General features: G+C 40.5%; 1 protein-coding gene across 4 annotated transcripts in view; it reads left to right on the top strand.

The window, feature by feature from the left end:
- The window catches only part of EFHC2 (EF-hand domain containing 2), a 241,029-nt gene that overhangs the window by 103,198 nt on the left and 122,381 nt on the right, over positions 1-15,450 (top strand). For all 4 annotated transcript variants that reach the window (XM_070366045.1, XM_070366046.1, XM_070366047.1 and 1 more), the window contains exons 4-7: positions 7,068-7,291; positions 10,244-10,495; positions 12,914-13,027; positions 13,414-13,552. In XM_070366045.1, the coding sequence (XP_070222146.1) occupies positions 7,068-7,291; positions 10,244-10,495; positions 12,914-13,027; positions 13,414-13,552 (729 nt within the window). The remainder of the gene's footprint in view (positions 1-7,067; positions 7,292-10,243; positions 10,496-12,913; positions 13,028-13,413; positions 13,553-15,450) is intronic.

Consider the following 15,450-nt stretch of genomic DNA (forward strand, 5'->3'; position numbering starts at 1 on the left):
CATAGTAATCATGATATGTAACAAGGCTGAATTTGTTGGCAAAGTGGAGATACCTAGCGGGCTATCACAAGTCCTGTGGAAAACAAACAGAAATAACTGCTCTATCATCAAGCTTCATTCAGAGACAGAGCAGTCTCTCTTGAAATATTTAATATGATTCTTGTTAAGGAAGGTCTGTTAGGACAAAGGATACTTTGCAAATTCATTGTATGTCTTCTTCAAGCTTTCCTAAATTAAACAATTGGAAAAAAAAAAAAAAACAATTGGGAGGGGGGAAATGAGTATACTGAGCCAGGGGCTCAAGCTCAGTGGGATGGGTAGGTAGTGTTTCTTTCATCTGCCCTTTCAGTGGCTTGGGACTGCTTTTTTGCACATATGGAACCTTGGAAGAGATTAAGGGTCACATTTAGGTGCTGGGCACTGACAGTGCTCCTGTTACATCCATAGGGTTTTGATATTTTCTGAATCAACTGGGAGGTTAGATGCACCAGTTTTTTTTTAGTAGAGCTGACCATTCAGAAATGAGTGCACCTGGATGAATTATAGCCTCCCTTTGTAGCTGCCTCTCTTATGTAATTTTTTTAAGGAGAGGGAACTTTGAAATAAGCCAGAAATAAAAGAGCCATCCCTTAGCACAGTGCCAAAGTAGGCATTCAATTTTGTGAAGCTCCTCATCAGAACAACATATTCACAAACCCTTGTTGGCAGAGAGATGTGTGTGAAAAGTCAAGTCACTGAGGCATGTCAAGACTTGCTTTCATTCCTTGCCAGGGCATCATTCTCTTTGGGTAGATGCATTATATTTACAGAATTTGTTGCTGTTCTGCTGGGGTATATTTAAAACAATGTGATGCCAAGCCAAGAATGTCAGAGGTTAATCCCAATAGTTTTACCTCTGATTGTCTAACAGGACAATTATTTGTCAAATGCTGCCAAGTCCAAACTAATCTAGTGTAAGGAAAGGATAACCATTAGAAATATGCCATGAGTTTCTGGTAGGGTCTGTACGAGTTCTCACGGGAATGCCATCATCAGAATCTCCTGATCCACCCCCAGAATTTCTGATTCAGTAGGCCTGGGGTCAGGGAATAACTTCTACTTGATTCTCAGTGTATCCTTGGTTAAGAATATTGATCTCCACTAATGATTTGTATTGGTTCTTCAACGGGGTAGTATTTCATACGTATATATCTATATATAAAGTATAGATGTACTATAATGTGTACTATATATATTTACATTTTATACTTTAAGACGATCTACCTGAATCAGGCAAATGTAATCACAAAATAGAAGGCATTTATTTATACTGGGCATATGCTGTATCTAAATATACATCCCATAAAGTAGACTGGTAGGGTGATAGTAAGGTTGCCAGATAAAATACAGGATACCTGGTTAAATTTGAAGTTCTTAGTATAACTATGCCCCCCCAATATTGTATGGGACATACCTATACTAAAAATTATTCATTATTTATCTGAAATTCAAGTTTAACCAGGCATCTCATTTTTTTCAGTTTGCTAAATCTGGCAGCCCCAGAGGGTAGACCTTGGGGAGGGAATTGTCACTAAATGTAGCTGAGTAAAATTTAGGAGTGGAGGTAAGCCATTGGTCTGTGAAGATAGGTGCTTGGTGCATGGTGGCTGTTCAGTAAGTTTGATGATGAAAGGAAGAAAGAAAAGGAGGGAGTGAAAAAGGAAAGGAAAAGTGATAGACAATGATAGCACAATGCAGGCATCATGAATTATATGAGGTACTTTGAGGAGTCAGAGGTGGAAATACCAGTATCCATTAGAGGATAAGGCATTTGAGTAGTACCTCAAAAGTTTCTCCAGATAAAGATAGAAGAGGAAGGCATGTTAGTCAGAAGGAACAGCATGAGGTGAAGAGGTAGGAGAGTGGTGAGGACAGTGTTAGTCACTCAGTTGTGGCCAACTCTTTGTGATCCCATAGACTGTAGCCTGCCAGCTTCTCTGTCCATGGAGTTCTCCAGGCAAGAATACTGGAGTGGGTAGCCATTACCTTCTCCAGGGGATATTCCTGACCTAGGGATTGAACCCATGTCCCCTGCATTGCAGGCAAATTCTTTACCATCTGAGCCACAGGGAAGCCCCAGGAGGAGAGAAGTTGGGAGGTATTTGGGAGCAGATATAGAATGTGTGAGGAAAACTAGGCAAGAAGGTGGTAACGCAAGAGGACAGAACACCCAACATGCCATCATTTGGGGCTCATTCAGTGGCTAGGGGGAGATGCATAGGATTATGATCAGAGATACAGAATTCAGAAATTTTTATTCTTTTGCTGTAAGACTAAGTATCAGGCCAACTATATTTAAAAAGTTATTCCCATGAAATCAAACTCCATAAAGATGATGTTTTATAAAATTAAAAGTGGAATGCTAATTTTAGTGAAGGAGTGAACAAAAGAGGAAAAGATACTCTGTCATTTCTGATCACAATGAGTAGTCTTAATATTTTTAGGAGATAAACTTTAGTAGATATGAAAAGTGAAAGTCGCTCAGTCGTGTCTTACTCTTTGCCATCCCATGGACTATGCAGTCCATGGAATTCTCCATGCCAGAATACTGGAGTGGGTAGCCTTTCCTTTCTCCAGGGGATCTTCCCAACCCAGGGATTGAACCCAGATCTCCTGCATTGCGGGCAGATTCTTTACCAGCTGAGCCGGACATGACAAGTGGGAATTCCACTTGTATATTCATTAACATAAGAAATACCTGCCTCTAGACTTGGATGTGCCTTAAGTCTGCAGTGTTACTAAAATGAACTAAACACACTTAAGTTAGAGATAAGAGATTGGAGTCTTAATTCTTGAAGGTGATTTCCTAAAAACTAAATTTAGTAGAATGAGCAAAGATCTAAAGCAATTCCCAACTGAACGAAATGAAAACACATTCAACATAAATGAATATATCATCATTTTGATCTAAACCACAGGGAAATGTTAGAAAGTTAAAGCTTGTAGAATATAATCAGAGAGCAGGACCTTTAAAAAGAAAGACATGTAAAATATGAAGATAAGGAAGAGCTGAAAAGCAGACACCTGATGCCTGGATAGTTCCCCAAATTGCCTTTATGGGCCAATTAAGAAAATAAACATCTGAAAATTTCAAGGGCAGATACAGTACTTTTGTTGTTGTTTTTCCATGGGGTCCCAAAAAGTTAGACATGACTGAGTGACTAACACTTCTCACTTTACATTTTGTCATGTTATATGCCTTGATCTCAGGTGCTCTTCAACATGTGCCAAAGACATGGCATCCTCCATATTTCTTTGATATTCAGAAGAACCACTTACTGGTGGTTTCTGCCATTTATCATGAAAGACTATAACCATACAAATACCAATAAATAGAAATTTCATTCCCCAAAGGACACAGTTGAGAGATCCTACTAATATTTGTGAAAGCTCTCATGTGTGACTATCTTTCAAATGCCCCACGTTAGTTTTTGATTAACATGGAATTGTGACCTTGGATTTCTTGTTATTAAAATTTTCTTGTTTAGTGTTAGATCTGCCTTCTCTTTTCAACCCATGGATGGTCCAGATTCTCTCTTGTTACCACAAGGAACTACCCTGGCTTCTTTTCTTTTATTATTTTTTTTAATATAAATTTATTTATTTTAATTGGAAGCTAATTAATTTACAATATTGTATTGGTTTTGCCATACATCAACATGAATCTGCCACAGGTGTACTGTGAAATGAATCGCCAGTCCCCTGGCTTCTTGTAAGAACCATCTAGGGAGAAGAGTGTGGGACCTAACATAAGAAAGTGTGTGGAGGTCGCAGATACACAGGCTCTGCAAGGAGGGACAGCTGATGCGGTGGTGTTGACTCTGGAGGGGGGAATTGTTGCCACTGACAAATGGGCCCTCTCCAGAAACAAACTCTTAGGGAAGAGAGAGGCTGTTCTTTTGCAAGAGCGGCTCCATTATCTCTTTCACGGTGGCTGGCTGCTCTTCTCCACATTTCTAGCCTGTTTTGCCTAAGACATTCCCTCCTCTCCTCCACTTAGGTAACTTGTGGCTGTAGTATAGTGAAATACAGTTCAGTGTAGACTGTGGAGCAATGGCACTTACTTAGGGCTTGAAAAACCCAGGTTCAAGACACTTCTCTGCCATTTGTGAGTGCATAACCTTGGGCACATCACTTAACCATCTTGAGTTTTCTCATCCATAAACTGAGTATTTGTATTTCATACATTATCTGCATCATGCAATTATTGAAGATTAAATGAGAAGAATATATGAAAGTATATCCTAGGGCCATGATGATGATTATAATGATTATTATTTAAAAGTTTAGTGGGTGGGCCAGTTCTTCCCACTTAGAAAAATATAGGATTCCTATTTGAAGTCTTACTAAATAGAAATCAGCACGGATTTGCTTATTTTAATTTGTATAATGAAGTACACATGCAAGATAGATGGAATTCCTGAAGAAACTCTTGGCTGTTGAATAAATCTTATATATTTTAAAAGCTGTCAGCTATACTTAAAAATATAAGTATTTTTAAAGAGATACATAATGGTTTGTGGAAGTACCTGGAATGCCCATGCTTTTGTAAGGGTGTTCAAGTATACAATTTGTTCTAAATGTCTAATCTTGAATGATTAAATAATTTGCATACTGTTTTCAGTGGCATGAATTAAGGGCTAATTGAAGTATAATTTTTTGCAGTAAAATTATATCATCTTTTATGTAGTACATTTAAAAATATTCTAGACCAGTTTTAATTTTACAGTTTTTTTTTATTTTAATTTAATGTAGCAAGTAATTAAAAATTGCTACAAAGAAAAGAAGATGAAAATGATTTTAGTTAATTTCCCCTCAACAGAATGAAAAGATGATTAGTAGAATAATGGAACAGAGCTCAACACAGTTCCTGGCACATAAAGATATTCATTAAATGTTCTTTAATGAATAAGGAATGAATAATTTCTAAGTATTTCTAGACTTTGGGAAAAGACACTATTCTCAGTGCTACAGAAAACATGAGGAAGATTGCTTGACATCTTTATAATAAAATGCCTCCATTATGGTACACGTTACACAAGCCAATTTTTCTTGAACCATTAGACCCTCAGTTTGCTCTGCTTGCCTTTTCTTCTTTTGTCTTTGCTCCTAGAGTAGATTCCCAGACTTAAGTCAGCTTACAGATATTGAGAGACATTCCTCCATGGTTATCTTGCATTTCTGTGAATCTTGCAAGCAGAGACACTGACTGCTCTTTGTTCTGGATTATCTTTTCAAGGATGTTGATAGAGCACACAGCTTTGGAAGACAAAGATAGTCTCTCCTTCTGGAACAAAAGGCAAGTTTGCTCACAGCCTTGGAAAACAGAGGTGATGTCTCCCTCCAGAATAAAGGGCAGACATGTTTACTGTACAGTCTAGTAAAGATAGGGGACTTCCCAGACAGTAAAAAATCTGCCTGCAATGCAGGAGACATAGGAGACTCGGGTTTGCTCCTTGGGTTGGTAGAATCCCCTAGAGAAGGAAATGGCAACCCATTCCAGTATTCTTGCCTGGAGAATCCCATGGACAGAGAAGCCTGGTGGGTTCTCTGTTCCATTATTCTACAGTCCATGGGGGTCACAAGAATTGAACACAGCTGAGTCATTGAGCATGCACGCATTAATAAAGATAATGTCTCCCTCTGAGACAAAAGGCAGGGATGCGTATTGTCTATTACAAAAGATTCAGTTTCCCTCAGCTCAGGGTTCCTGTCCTGTAGTGTAAAGCACTGTGTGTGCAGAAGTTACCTGGCCCTTGTTGTGTCACTCTTTGGAAATCGGGGCTCAGAAAATTGGTACCAAAATATTGATGTTCTGGGTACTGTTATTACTGTGAGTAATAAACTGCCCTTTGTCTGTCACCAAAGCATCTCATATCATCTACCAGCATCCTTGAAATTGTGGCAGGCTAACTTGTCAGCTAGCAAGCAGGATAAAATCTCAATCCCTAAATAATTCTTGACAACAGGTTTCAGCAGTGTTACGGTAAGTTGGCTGGTTATGGTGTGGTATAGTCGATACATTCATCTAGTTAGGGAGCCTTTTTTACCTCCAGTGGCTAGTTACCATTTAGGTGTTCTCAGGGACCCTGGGTCCATACTCTCAAGAAAAAAAGTGAGTGGGTATCATAGGGTTGAAAGTAGAAGGTACTATGAAGCCTGTGCTAACTCTCACTTTGTGGGAGTGGTTGGGTGGAGGTGGACAGAGGCTGTAGAGAAAGGCGGAGGGAGAAGAGGTTGGTAGAAGGAACAAGATTCCAAGAAGCTTCAAAGCAACATAGAGTCATCTGTGCTTATGGAAGCTGTAAATCAAGGTGTTGGCATCTACCATAGTGAGGCTTAGTAGTTTTCTTTTTTCAGTCAAGAGTGCATTTTTGTGAGTACTCTGGTTTGGGGTCTTAGTTCCTTGTTTAGCGTACTCACATTGAGTGCTTGTGAGTGAAAAAGTGAGCATGCTCGTTTTGGGAAAAACATGATGGCAGTGTCTGGCACATTGGGTCACCCTGTTTAGTACTCCCTTCTCCTTCCCTCCTTCCATAGTCTTTGTGTGCACACACTAAGTTGCTTCAGTTGTGTCCAACTCTGTGCAACCCTATGAACTGTATGTGGCCAGGTTCTCTGTCCATGGGATTCCCCAGGCAAGAATATTGGAGTGGATTGCCATGCCCTCCTCCAGGGGATCTTCCCGACCCAGGGATCAAACCTGCGTCTCTTAAGCCTCCTGCATTGGCAGGCAGGTTCTTTACTACTAGCGCCACCTAGGATTACTTTATAATAGAGTAAGCCCCAGTACCACTTAGGCAACTCTAACAACATACAAGGCTGGTCAAATTAACTCTGAATCTCAGGAGCCCCAGCTCCCTGTGGAACCATCAGAGTTTGAACATTCTGATGCTACTTCTCCAAGAGCCAGTCCTTTGCCCACTTCACCACGGTGAGAAAACATTCAGGGTTGTTATAAAGATGTGCTCTGATCTCTTGCTGGTGAGCCATATGATGAAACAATTGTGTTTTATTTCATACTGTAGGAATTTTTATCCGGCGTCATCGGATTTCTCTCCCACCTCCTAATGAGGATCAGTTTTATACTGTGCATCACTTTAATGTCAACACCGACATTGTCTTTTATGGTCGAACGTTCAAGATTTATGACTGTGACGCATTCACAAAAAACTTCTTGACGAAAATAGGAGTCAAATTAAATCCCCCAGGACAATGTCCAGAAGATCCTTACATGAAAACACGGAGAGAGGTAAGTTGACTTATCCATGAGCTCTAGTCTTCAAGATGAGAATCCGTTCAGAATCAGTGAATGGTATCAGTACTTCTGATGCCCAGGTGAAAGGACTTGGGGGGCCATGGTCACTGGAGTTGTCCTCTTTTCCTTTGGGCTGGACAGAGGCTGGGGGTTGGCTTCGGTGCAGGAAAGACTCACTCTCTGCCTTCACCCCTACTTCTCTTTACAGAGAGTGGCCCTTCCAGGCAGGGTGAGTCTTCATGAGTTGCCCATATGGGATGGTTTCTAAGAGCCTGGGGTTGGCTTTGTAGTCATTGACACTGAAACAGTTGGGCCCACTCTTACCTGGCTTTTCTTTTCCCATTTTAGTTGCCTAACTCTGGGGAAAATCTTTGCTCCTGTGCTACTGATATACTCAACCAAGCTTTGGGTACACCTTTTTCTTTCTTAAGACTCCCAGCTTCCTTTAAGGTGACATCAGATGCAGAGAGGTTCAAGAATGAGGAGGGCCATGATTTTGATGTGCGCCCATGATAACAGGATGCTTATTGGCAAAGTCTGATCCAAGCCAGTGTAGGGAGGAAAGAATCAGTGTTAGTAGTATTATTATAGTCTTTCCAGAGTTTTTTTTTTTTTTTTTTTAATGAGACCTTGGCCCAAATTTTATTGTTTTACAGAAAAATCTGAATACCTAAAAGGGCAGGTGTTATTATGTGGAAGGTCACCTACCTCACCAGTCTTCTTGCTAGGACTTGAACTCAAATCTCTTGCTCTTATCCTGCTTTTAATTATTCTCATTTGTTTCTCTTTTTATTGACGTATGATCATGCACAATAAAATGCACAGAAATTAAATATACAGTTTGATGGGTCTTAACAAATGCATACACCCATGTAATCCACACCCAAAATCACAGTCTAGAACATTTCCATCCTCCTAGAAAGTTCCTGCATGCCTTTTTCCAATCTGTCCTTCCCCCCACCCAGGGATAAGCACTATTCTCATTTCTATCCCTATAGATTAGTTTGGTCTCATTTTTATTGTTTCTAAAACTTGTAATTAACTTCTTTGCAGAAAGATAACATAAAATTTAGAGTAAAAATCTCCTTTGATTCTGCTTTGATCTCTTGTTAAAAGCTGCATGTAGGATCATTCATCTATTCCTGCCTCCTAGCCCCATCAGAATTATCCTTTAATATTGTAGACATAGACCCCTCCTGAGAAATATGGATTGTTGATCCTGGAATATGTAAGGTGAAATCCTTGTGGCAATATTCTTGTGTGTATTGGCATGCAAGGAGATTTATGGTTTGGGTTCATTTCTGTGTTTTTCCAAATGCCCTGGAAGTAAGAGTCTGGATAAATACAAAAGTCTTTAGAACCAGCAGAGAGAAACCAAAAGAAATGGATCTATATGATTTATCACCCTTTGCATCTGGCCACACTCATTCACTAACAGCTTGTATTATATGATAGTGATTGTGAGTGATGATGCATAATATGAAATACATAGGAACAATGTATGGTTTCATAGGTTTATAAGGAAAAAAAATCTTCTGTTCCAGGAATCAAGAATAAATACCAAGAACAGCCAAGAAATGTTTTAAATAATTTCCTTTCAGATTGAGAGAATCATTTTAGGATTTATTCCCTTAGGGAGAAAGCTCTTCAATAAATATAGAAGTCTGTGGAAAATTAGGAGTTTAATAAGAGGCTTTTATATTGACTTTAATTCATTTACTTCTCCAGTGTTTGCTGCCTTGAAATGTAAAGTTAAAATTAAACAATTTAACTTGAACTGAAAAGATCTCCCGTGGTATGTAATCAATAATGAATTTCTTAGAGGCCTTATCATGCCAAAGAAAGTTTTCTCTATCAGTGAAAATAGAGATCTTATAATTTCATTTAAATGTTAAAGATAATCAATGAAAGTAGAGATCTCATAATTTCATTTAAATATCAAGGATAAGACTGAAGAGCTTCTGGAGGGCCATCGTGTCTCCTGTGTCTTGGGATGAGTCTGCCCCTAGACTTCCCTAGACAGACACAAAATTTTGAGAATTTACAAATAAGACTACATGACCCAATATGGGACTACATCTCACTTGCTAGTGAGCCCTTCCTTATATAGCTACCCTATTAGGCGACATTAGATAGAACGGGGAGGTGGAGTGCGGTTGCGCTCCACGACAAAACTGAGACTGCAGATAGAGAAGAATTGGGCCAAGAAGACTGCCCAGCTAGTGGTTTCTGGGTTGGGAGCCAGAGCCTGCACAGTAATCCTGTGCAAATTGAGAAGTTCTCCATTTGCTCCGTTCCTGTTTCCGTGACCTTTCAGATCTTTGCTACCTAAACCTTTTGAGCAAAATAAAACTGTGAAGATATTTCTTCTCTTTTTACTTTCACAGAAGTCTGTAGATAAGTAAGAAGCATAAACAGATATGAATTTTCAGTGAAAATAACTTTTTGGTTATTATAATTAACATAGACTTGGATGTACAAATCTTAAGCATACCTGTTGACAATTTTGAAAAATGTATATACAGTTTAATAACCAGCACAGAAATCAAGATAGAGAATATGTCCATCACCCCAGAGAGTTCCCTTGCCCCCCTTTCCAATCAGTCATCTACCCAGAGGCAATAACTATTCTGATTTCTGTCACCATATATTAGTTTTGTCTGCTCTCAAGCAAGAATTTTAAGTCTCAGTTTTCAAAAACATTATAGAAGTATACTTTAGTGTGTTAAAATAATGTTTAATGAAAAGCTTCCTAACACTTGATTGTCTGTATTTCTAAGGTTGAAACTAGTTATATATGTATATCATATATGTTGTTAGTTGAGATTTTTAAAAATATCACAGAATAGTCTATGGAAAAGATACCTTTATGTTTTTTGACTGCTTGCATCCCAGAAGCGATTATGGAAAGACTTCCACTATCATTAACCTTTTCTCCACTGACAGAAGCTAGACTGCATGGAGCCCATATGTCCCTATGAGTCCTTCGACACTCTGAAACAGTTCCTCGAGTATGATAGGAAGGTCTTGCGTTTTTTCTGCGTGTGGGACGACTCAGGCTCAGTGTTTGGGGATCGTAGAGAACTTATCCTGCATTACTTTCTGTCTGATGATACCATCGAGATCAAAGAAGTCTTGCCACATAACTCAGGAAGAGATGCTATGTCATTGTTTCTCCAGAGAAGAAAGCTACCTAAGGTGAGCAGTAGACACGGGACTGCTTTCCGGGTTTGCTTGCGGGCTGAAGACCCTGGTCACTGTCTGGAATGTCGCGTGTTATGACTGTTGGTGACAAGTCACTATGTATTAGTGCTGGTGTTCAGAAAATTTGCACTTTGTGCCCTCTATTAATATACATCTATGAAAGTAATACAGAGGATATGACAAATTGGAATTGGAAAATTCAGGGCTTAAGGCATGTAAAGGGAAAAAGTCAAATGCAAGAGAACTACCTATGTCATTGAGTTTACCGTGAATCTTATGAAAGTAAATGACTCTCGAGTAAAAGAATTGCTCATGGCCTTGGGAAGAGCAATAGCCTTTGGCCTCTGTAGCCTACTGGGGAGATCCCATTGTATTGGTCTGGGCTGTGAACACACACACACACACACACACACACAGAGGAGTGACTCTTCTGCGAGTAGCCACTTGCAGAAGTAGTCACCAACTAGCTACTGGCTAGCAACAGTAATAGCTTTAGCACCTTTACTGTTAAAAAAGAGTTGTCCAAATGATTTCTACACATGTTCATGGCCACTTGAGAGCTAATGTAACCTGGGTGCAGCAGAAACAGCACATAGACAGAAGACCTGGGTTAGAATTGTAGATCTGCCGCTTAATAGCTGTGTGACCTTAGGCCAGTCATTAACCTCTCTGAGCGTATTTCCCTATCTCTAAAATGCTTTTAACTAGGCTTCCCTTCTGAGGTAACTGTAAAGACTGAATGAGATAATATAGTAAAAAGCACTATCTAAGGATCTATAAGAGCTTCCCAGGTGGTATTATTGGTAAAGAACCCGCCTGCCAATACCAGAGATGATAGGAGACCTGGGTTCAATCCCTGGGTCATGAAGATCCCCTGGAGGAGGGCATGGTAACCCACTCCAGTATTCTTGCCTGGAGAATCCTCATGGACAGAGGAGCCTGGGGGGCTATAGTCCATGGGTTCACAAAGAGTCAGACACGACTGAAGCAATTTAGCACGGATGCATGCAAAAACCTATGAACACCTAACTATAAGGCACACGAAAACATCATGGCTTATTCACAGCTCTCTGTTATGTTTTATTTCTTTATTTATTTGGATAATGTTTTTTTAAACTTACTTCTTAGTGCTACTGAAAAGATTACTGTAACACTCATTTCTGATGCGTACAACCACTGGTTATTTGTTTATCACAAGAGACTCTTCCAGATTCTCAAGAGTCTCCCACCAGAAGTCCTGCTATGTAGCTTCTTGGGGCTGGGACTGGGTTTGTCCCAGAGCAAACTCCAGGCATATGCATAGCAGGTGGCCAGGAGGAGCCAGGGAAGCCTGTTTTTAGAATGGCTTTGAAAAATAGGCTAAATATAAAATAATAATGACATACCTGACATTTGCAGTGTTCCTTGACATCAGTTGCTTCATTTATTCATTCATTCAACAAATATTTAGTAAGTGTCAGCTGTGTGCTGGCTCTGAGGTTACCATGAGATAGAAAATGGGTTAATTCCTGCTGTATGGTGTTTTCATTCTCGTGGGGGAGAGATCCAAGAGCAATGGGTATTCCCTTGACGCCACATCCTTTGAGAAAGCAAAGAGTAAATACTGTTGCTACTGAAGTTCTGAGAGGATAAATGTCTGGCCCCATGTCCTATAGCTAAGAAGTGGCAATGAGAGAGTTTGCATCAAAAAATGTGTTGTTTTTTTCCTCTGTAACGTGCCTTACTTGCACCCCACAGCTCATAAATTCACACGTTTTAACTTTTAGTTTATGTCACACATATCAGGGATGATGCTGATGTCTCAGCTGAGATAAACCAATTAGTATCAGTTTCCATAAGTTCAGATATTTCCTGCCTGACCACCTCCAGCACGGGTGAAACTGAAGGGTGTCCTTCCTGGCTTGCTTCCAGTCACAGTTTGTGTGAGAGGCTGACCGTACTTCACTGTTCGTACTACCTAACCGCACTGCCTCTCTCAGCCAGAAAAATGCCTCCTTGCTCAGGGTCAGGCAGGGTGCTGAGCCAGTCAAGAAAGCAAGGCAGGGTCTCTCCATCAGGGCATCTTGTTGTTTAGTGAAAAGATGACTGCTGATGAAGCAGTTAGAGAGCAATGACAAGTTTAACCCTGAGGTGGGTGCTATAGAAGTTTGGATTGGGCACTGGCCAGCAGGATGGGAGAGGTCAGAAGGAAAAGATGGGGCTTCGTCAAGTCCTTGAAGGATGAGGGGAGTGTAGACCGACCCGCAGAGGGTGGGGAAACATGGGGGAAAGGTGGCTGGAGTCTGTGTCCTGTCTTCCTCGGGATGATAGAGGAGAACCAGATGGTATCACTTGCCACTTGAGCCCCTCACCAGGAGCATGTTTATGTTGAGAGTCCACCTACCACATCTTGATTTGATTTATATCTTCTAGTATGGCCCCCCTGGAGTCTATCAACCAGGCCAGTTAACAGACCGGACAGTTCTCAATGTGTATGGTGGCTACTCACAGACCCGAGTGTATGGCTTCCTGTTGGATAAATATCAGGTAAGTCATGTTTTATTACTGTTACCAGTATGGCTTCTCTGAAACCTGGAATGTGGGCTGAGTTGGGTATTCTTCTGGGAGACTGGTTGTGAACGACATTGATGACTATATAAATGTATGTGTTGCACTGTTGCATTTATCAATAATAAACATGCTTAAGTGTACATATAAATATATGCATTGCATTGCCATTTGGTAGCACTACCTTGCTAAAAGAGTGTTTTAAAATGTTGATTTTGAGTGGTTGTCTTTTGATTTGATTTAAAAAATTTGGTTATAAGTGATGTAATGGATTTTTTAAAATTTCCTTTTTCCTTTGAGAGGGGGGATGCCAAGGTCTTTGGTGGGTCTGTGGTGCCAACATCATGTTCCTTTGTTTTTATTAGCTAGGAAAATTAGACCAAGAGTTTTACAAAGATACTGACCTATCCATAGGAACCACCATCAATGTGTGGGGAAGGAAAGTGCTCCTTTGTGACTGTGATGATTTCACGAAAACTTATTATAGGACTAAATATGGAATTGGTAAGTGATACATCTGTCAATTAGAAAATAATATTTAAACTTGGAGTCTTTGTTCCCTAGTTAAGATTGAGCTGATTTTTGAGTTTCAAATTCTAAGCTTCTAATAGCTGCTACCATTTATTGAGCATTTGCTAACTGCCAGGCATTTGTTGTCTTATTTATTCCCCTAATATCATCCTCATTTTAGAGGTGAAGAGACTGTGGCTTACAAGGGGTTTCCTGGATGAAGGTCATGCATGCAGCAAGTAGAGTGAGCCAAAAACTTAAACTTGTCTGCCTGATGCCAAAGGCTGCCATTTTCCCATGTAGTCCCCTGCCTCACTGCTGTGGTCAAGCAGTTGAAATGGAAATGCAAAGACTTTTCTTTCTGCTGAATCCTTGCTTACCACAGAGGCTGTACTGATTTTTGTTCTCTAGCAAATTGTGCCCATCTGCTCTACCTTTGCTGGTGAGACACAGCCAGGCTGCCAGCTTCTCTCTTCTTAGCTCTTCATTCCATTCAGATTAGGTTAGTTCAGTTCATAATGGAAGCCAGTGACTTATTAAGCACCCACTAGATGTAGGTCATTGCAGTGGACACAGGAGATGCAGAGTTGTGTAAGGAGTTTCTAGGCTGGAAGGGGAGCAGAGATCTACTGTATGTTACATGGTGTTATAACTGTCACAGAAGCAGGGGGAGGATCTGAGATGAAACCTGAAAAACAAGCCCCTCTGTTTGTTAAACCTGCAGGCCAGCCCTACCCCCTTCCCGGGCCCTCTACCCCAGGGTTCAGGTACCTGCTGGTGCTTGGCTAAGTGGGGGTGATAGGAGTTGCCAACCTCCCAGATTGGCGTTGGAGCTCAGTTGGGGGTTGCTTACTCCTTTCTGAACATTGGAGTATTCATATGAGCTCACTTCCCTGAGCCATGAGATGGAAGCCAGAAACAACCACAGCTTTTCCTAAAAGACAGGGTGCTTTGTCTCTAGGATGACACAAGGCCCACCTTACGTGTCTTGATGTCCCCACTGTGTAGTATTCCTGGCCTCATGGGAATCATTATATTATGTAAGAAGACACACAGCACACAAAGGGGTTGGAATATAAAAGACTTTCAATTTCTCTCTTTGGTTCACTATGGGAATTTGTTCCACTGCATCTACATGCCAGATTAGTCAAAATGGGGCCAAATTGGTGGCCTCTTCTTATATTATTTTCTAAAATTAGTCCTGTTGGTGGACACAGTTGGGCATATTTGTTTTGGGTACTGAGGACAAGAAGGAGCCAGGAATGTGCAGGTAGTGGCTGCCATAGAGAAGCTGCTAGTGACCCTTAGATAGTTGGGAAGGATAATTTGATTTTTAATAAATGTAAGTACCTGTTCAGAGTTGACAAGTCTTCAGTGTAGAGTTGAAAATTGATAAAAAAGAATGAGTCACTGAAGACATTTACCTATGTCCTACTGAAAGATTATATGCGTGCCTGCTCAGTCATGTCCGATTCTTTGTAGAATTGGAATCCATGGACTGTAGCCCACCAGGCTCCTCTGTCCACGGGATTTCCCAGGCAAGAATACCAGAGGGTGTTGCCATTTCCTACTCCAGGGGATCTTCCTGACCCAGGGATCAAACCCATGTCTCTTGCATCTCCTGCATGGCAGGTGGATTCTTTACCTCTGTTCCACCTGGGAAGCCCACTGAAAGATTACCGTAATACAAAGGATGTGGTGAGGTCATATGATCCCTTAAATGTTAAGTTCAACATTCAGTTGATGTTTGTTAGCTTGATTTAGAGAATATGAAGTTTGTATTTGGGGAAATGAACATAGTGCTGGGAGACCCAGTACATTGTTAGTCTCTTAATGGGTTTACAGGGAACTTTCAGAGGCAGAGGAAATCTACCAGTGTGCTCCAGATCTAG

The sequence above is a fragment of the Bos mutus genome, chromosome X, assembly GCF_027580195.1.
Source record: "Bos mutus isolate GX-2022 chromosome X, NWIPB_WYAK_1.1, whole genome shotgun sequence".
NCBI lineage: Eukaryota > Metazoa > Chordata > Mammalia > Artiodactyla > Bovidae > Bos > Bos mutus.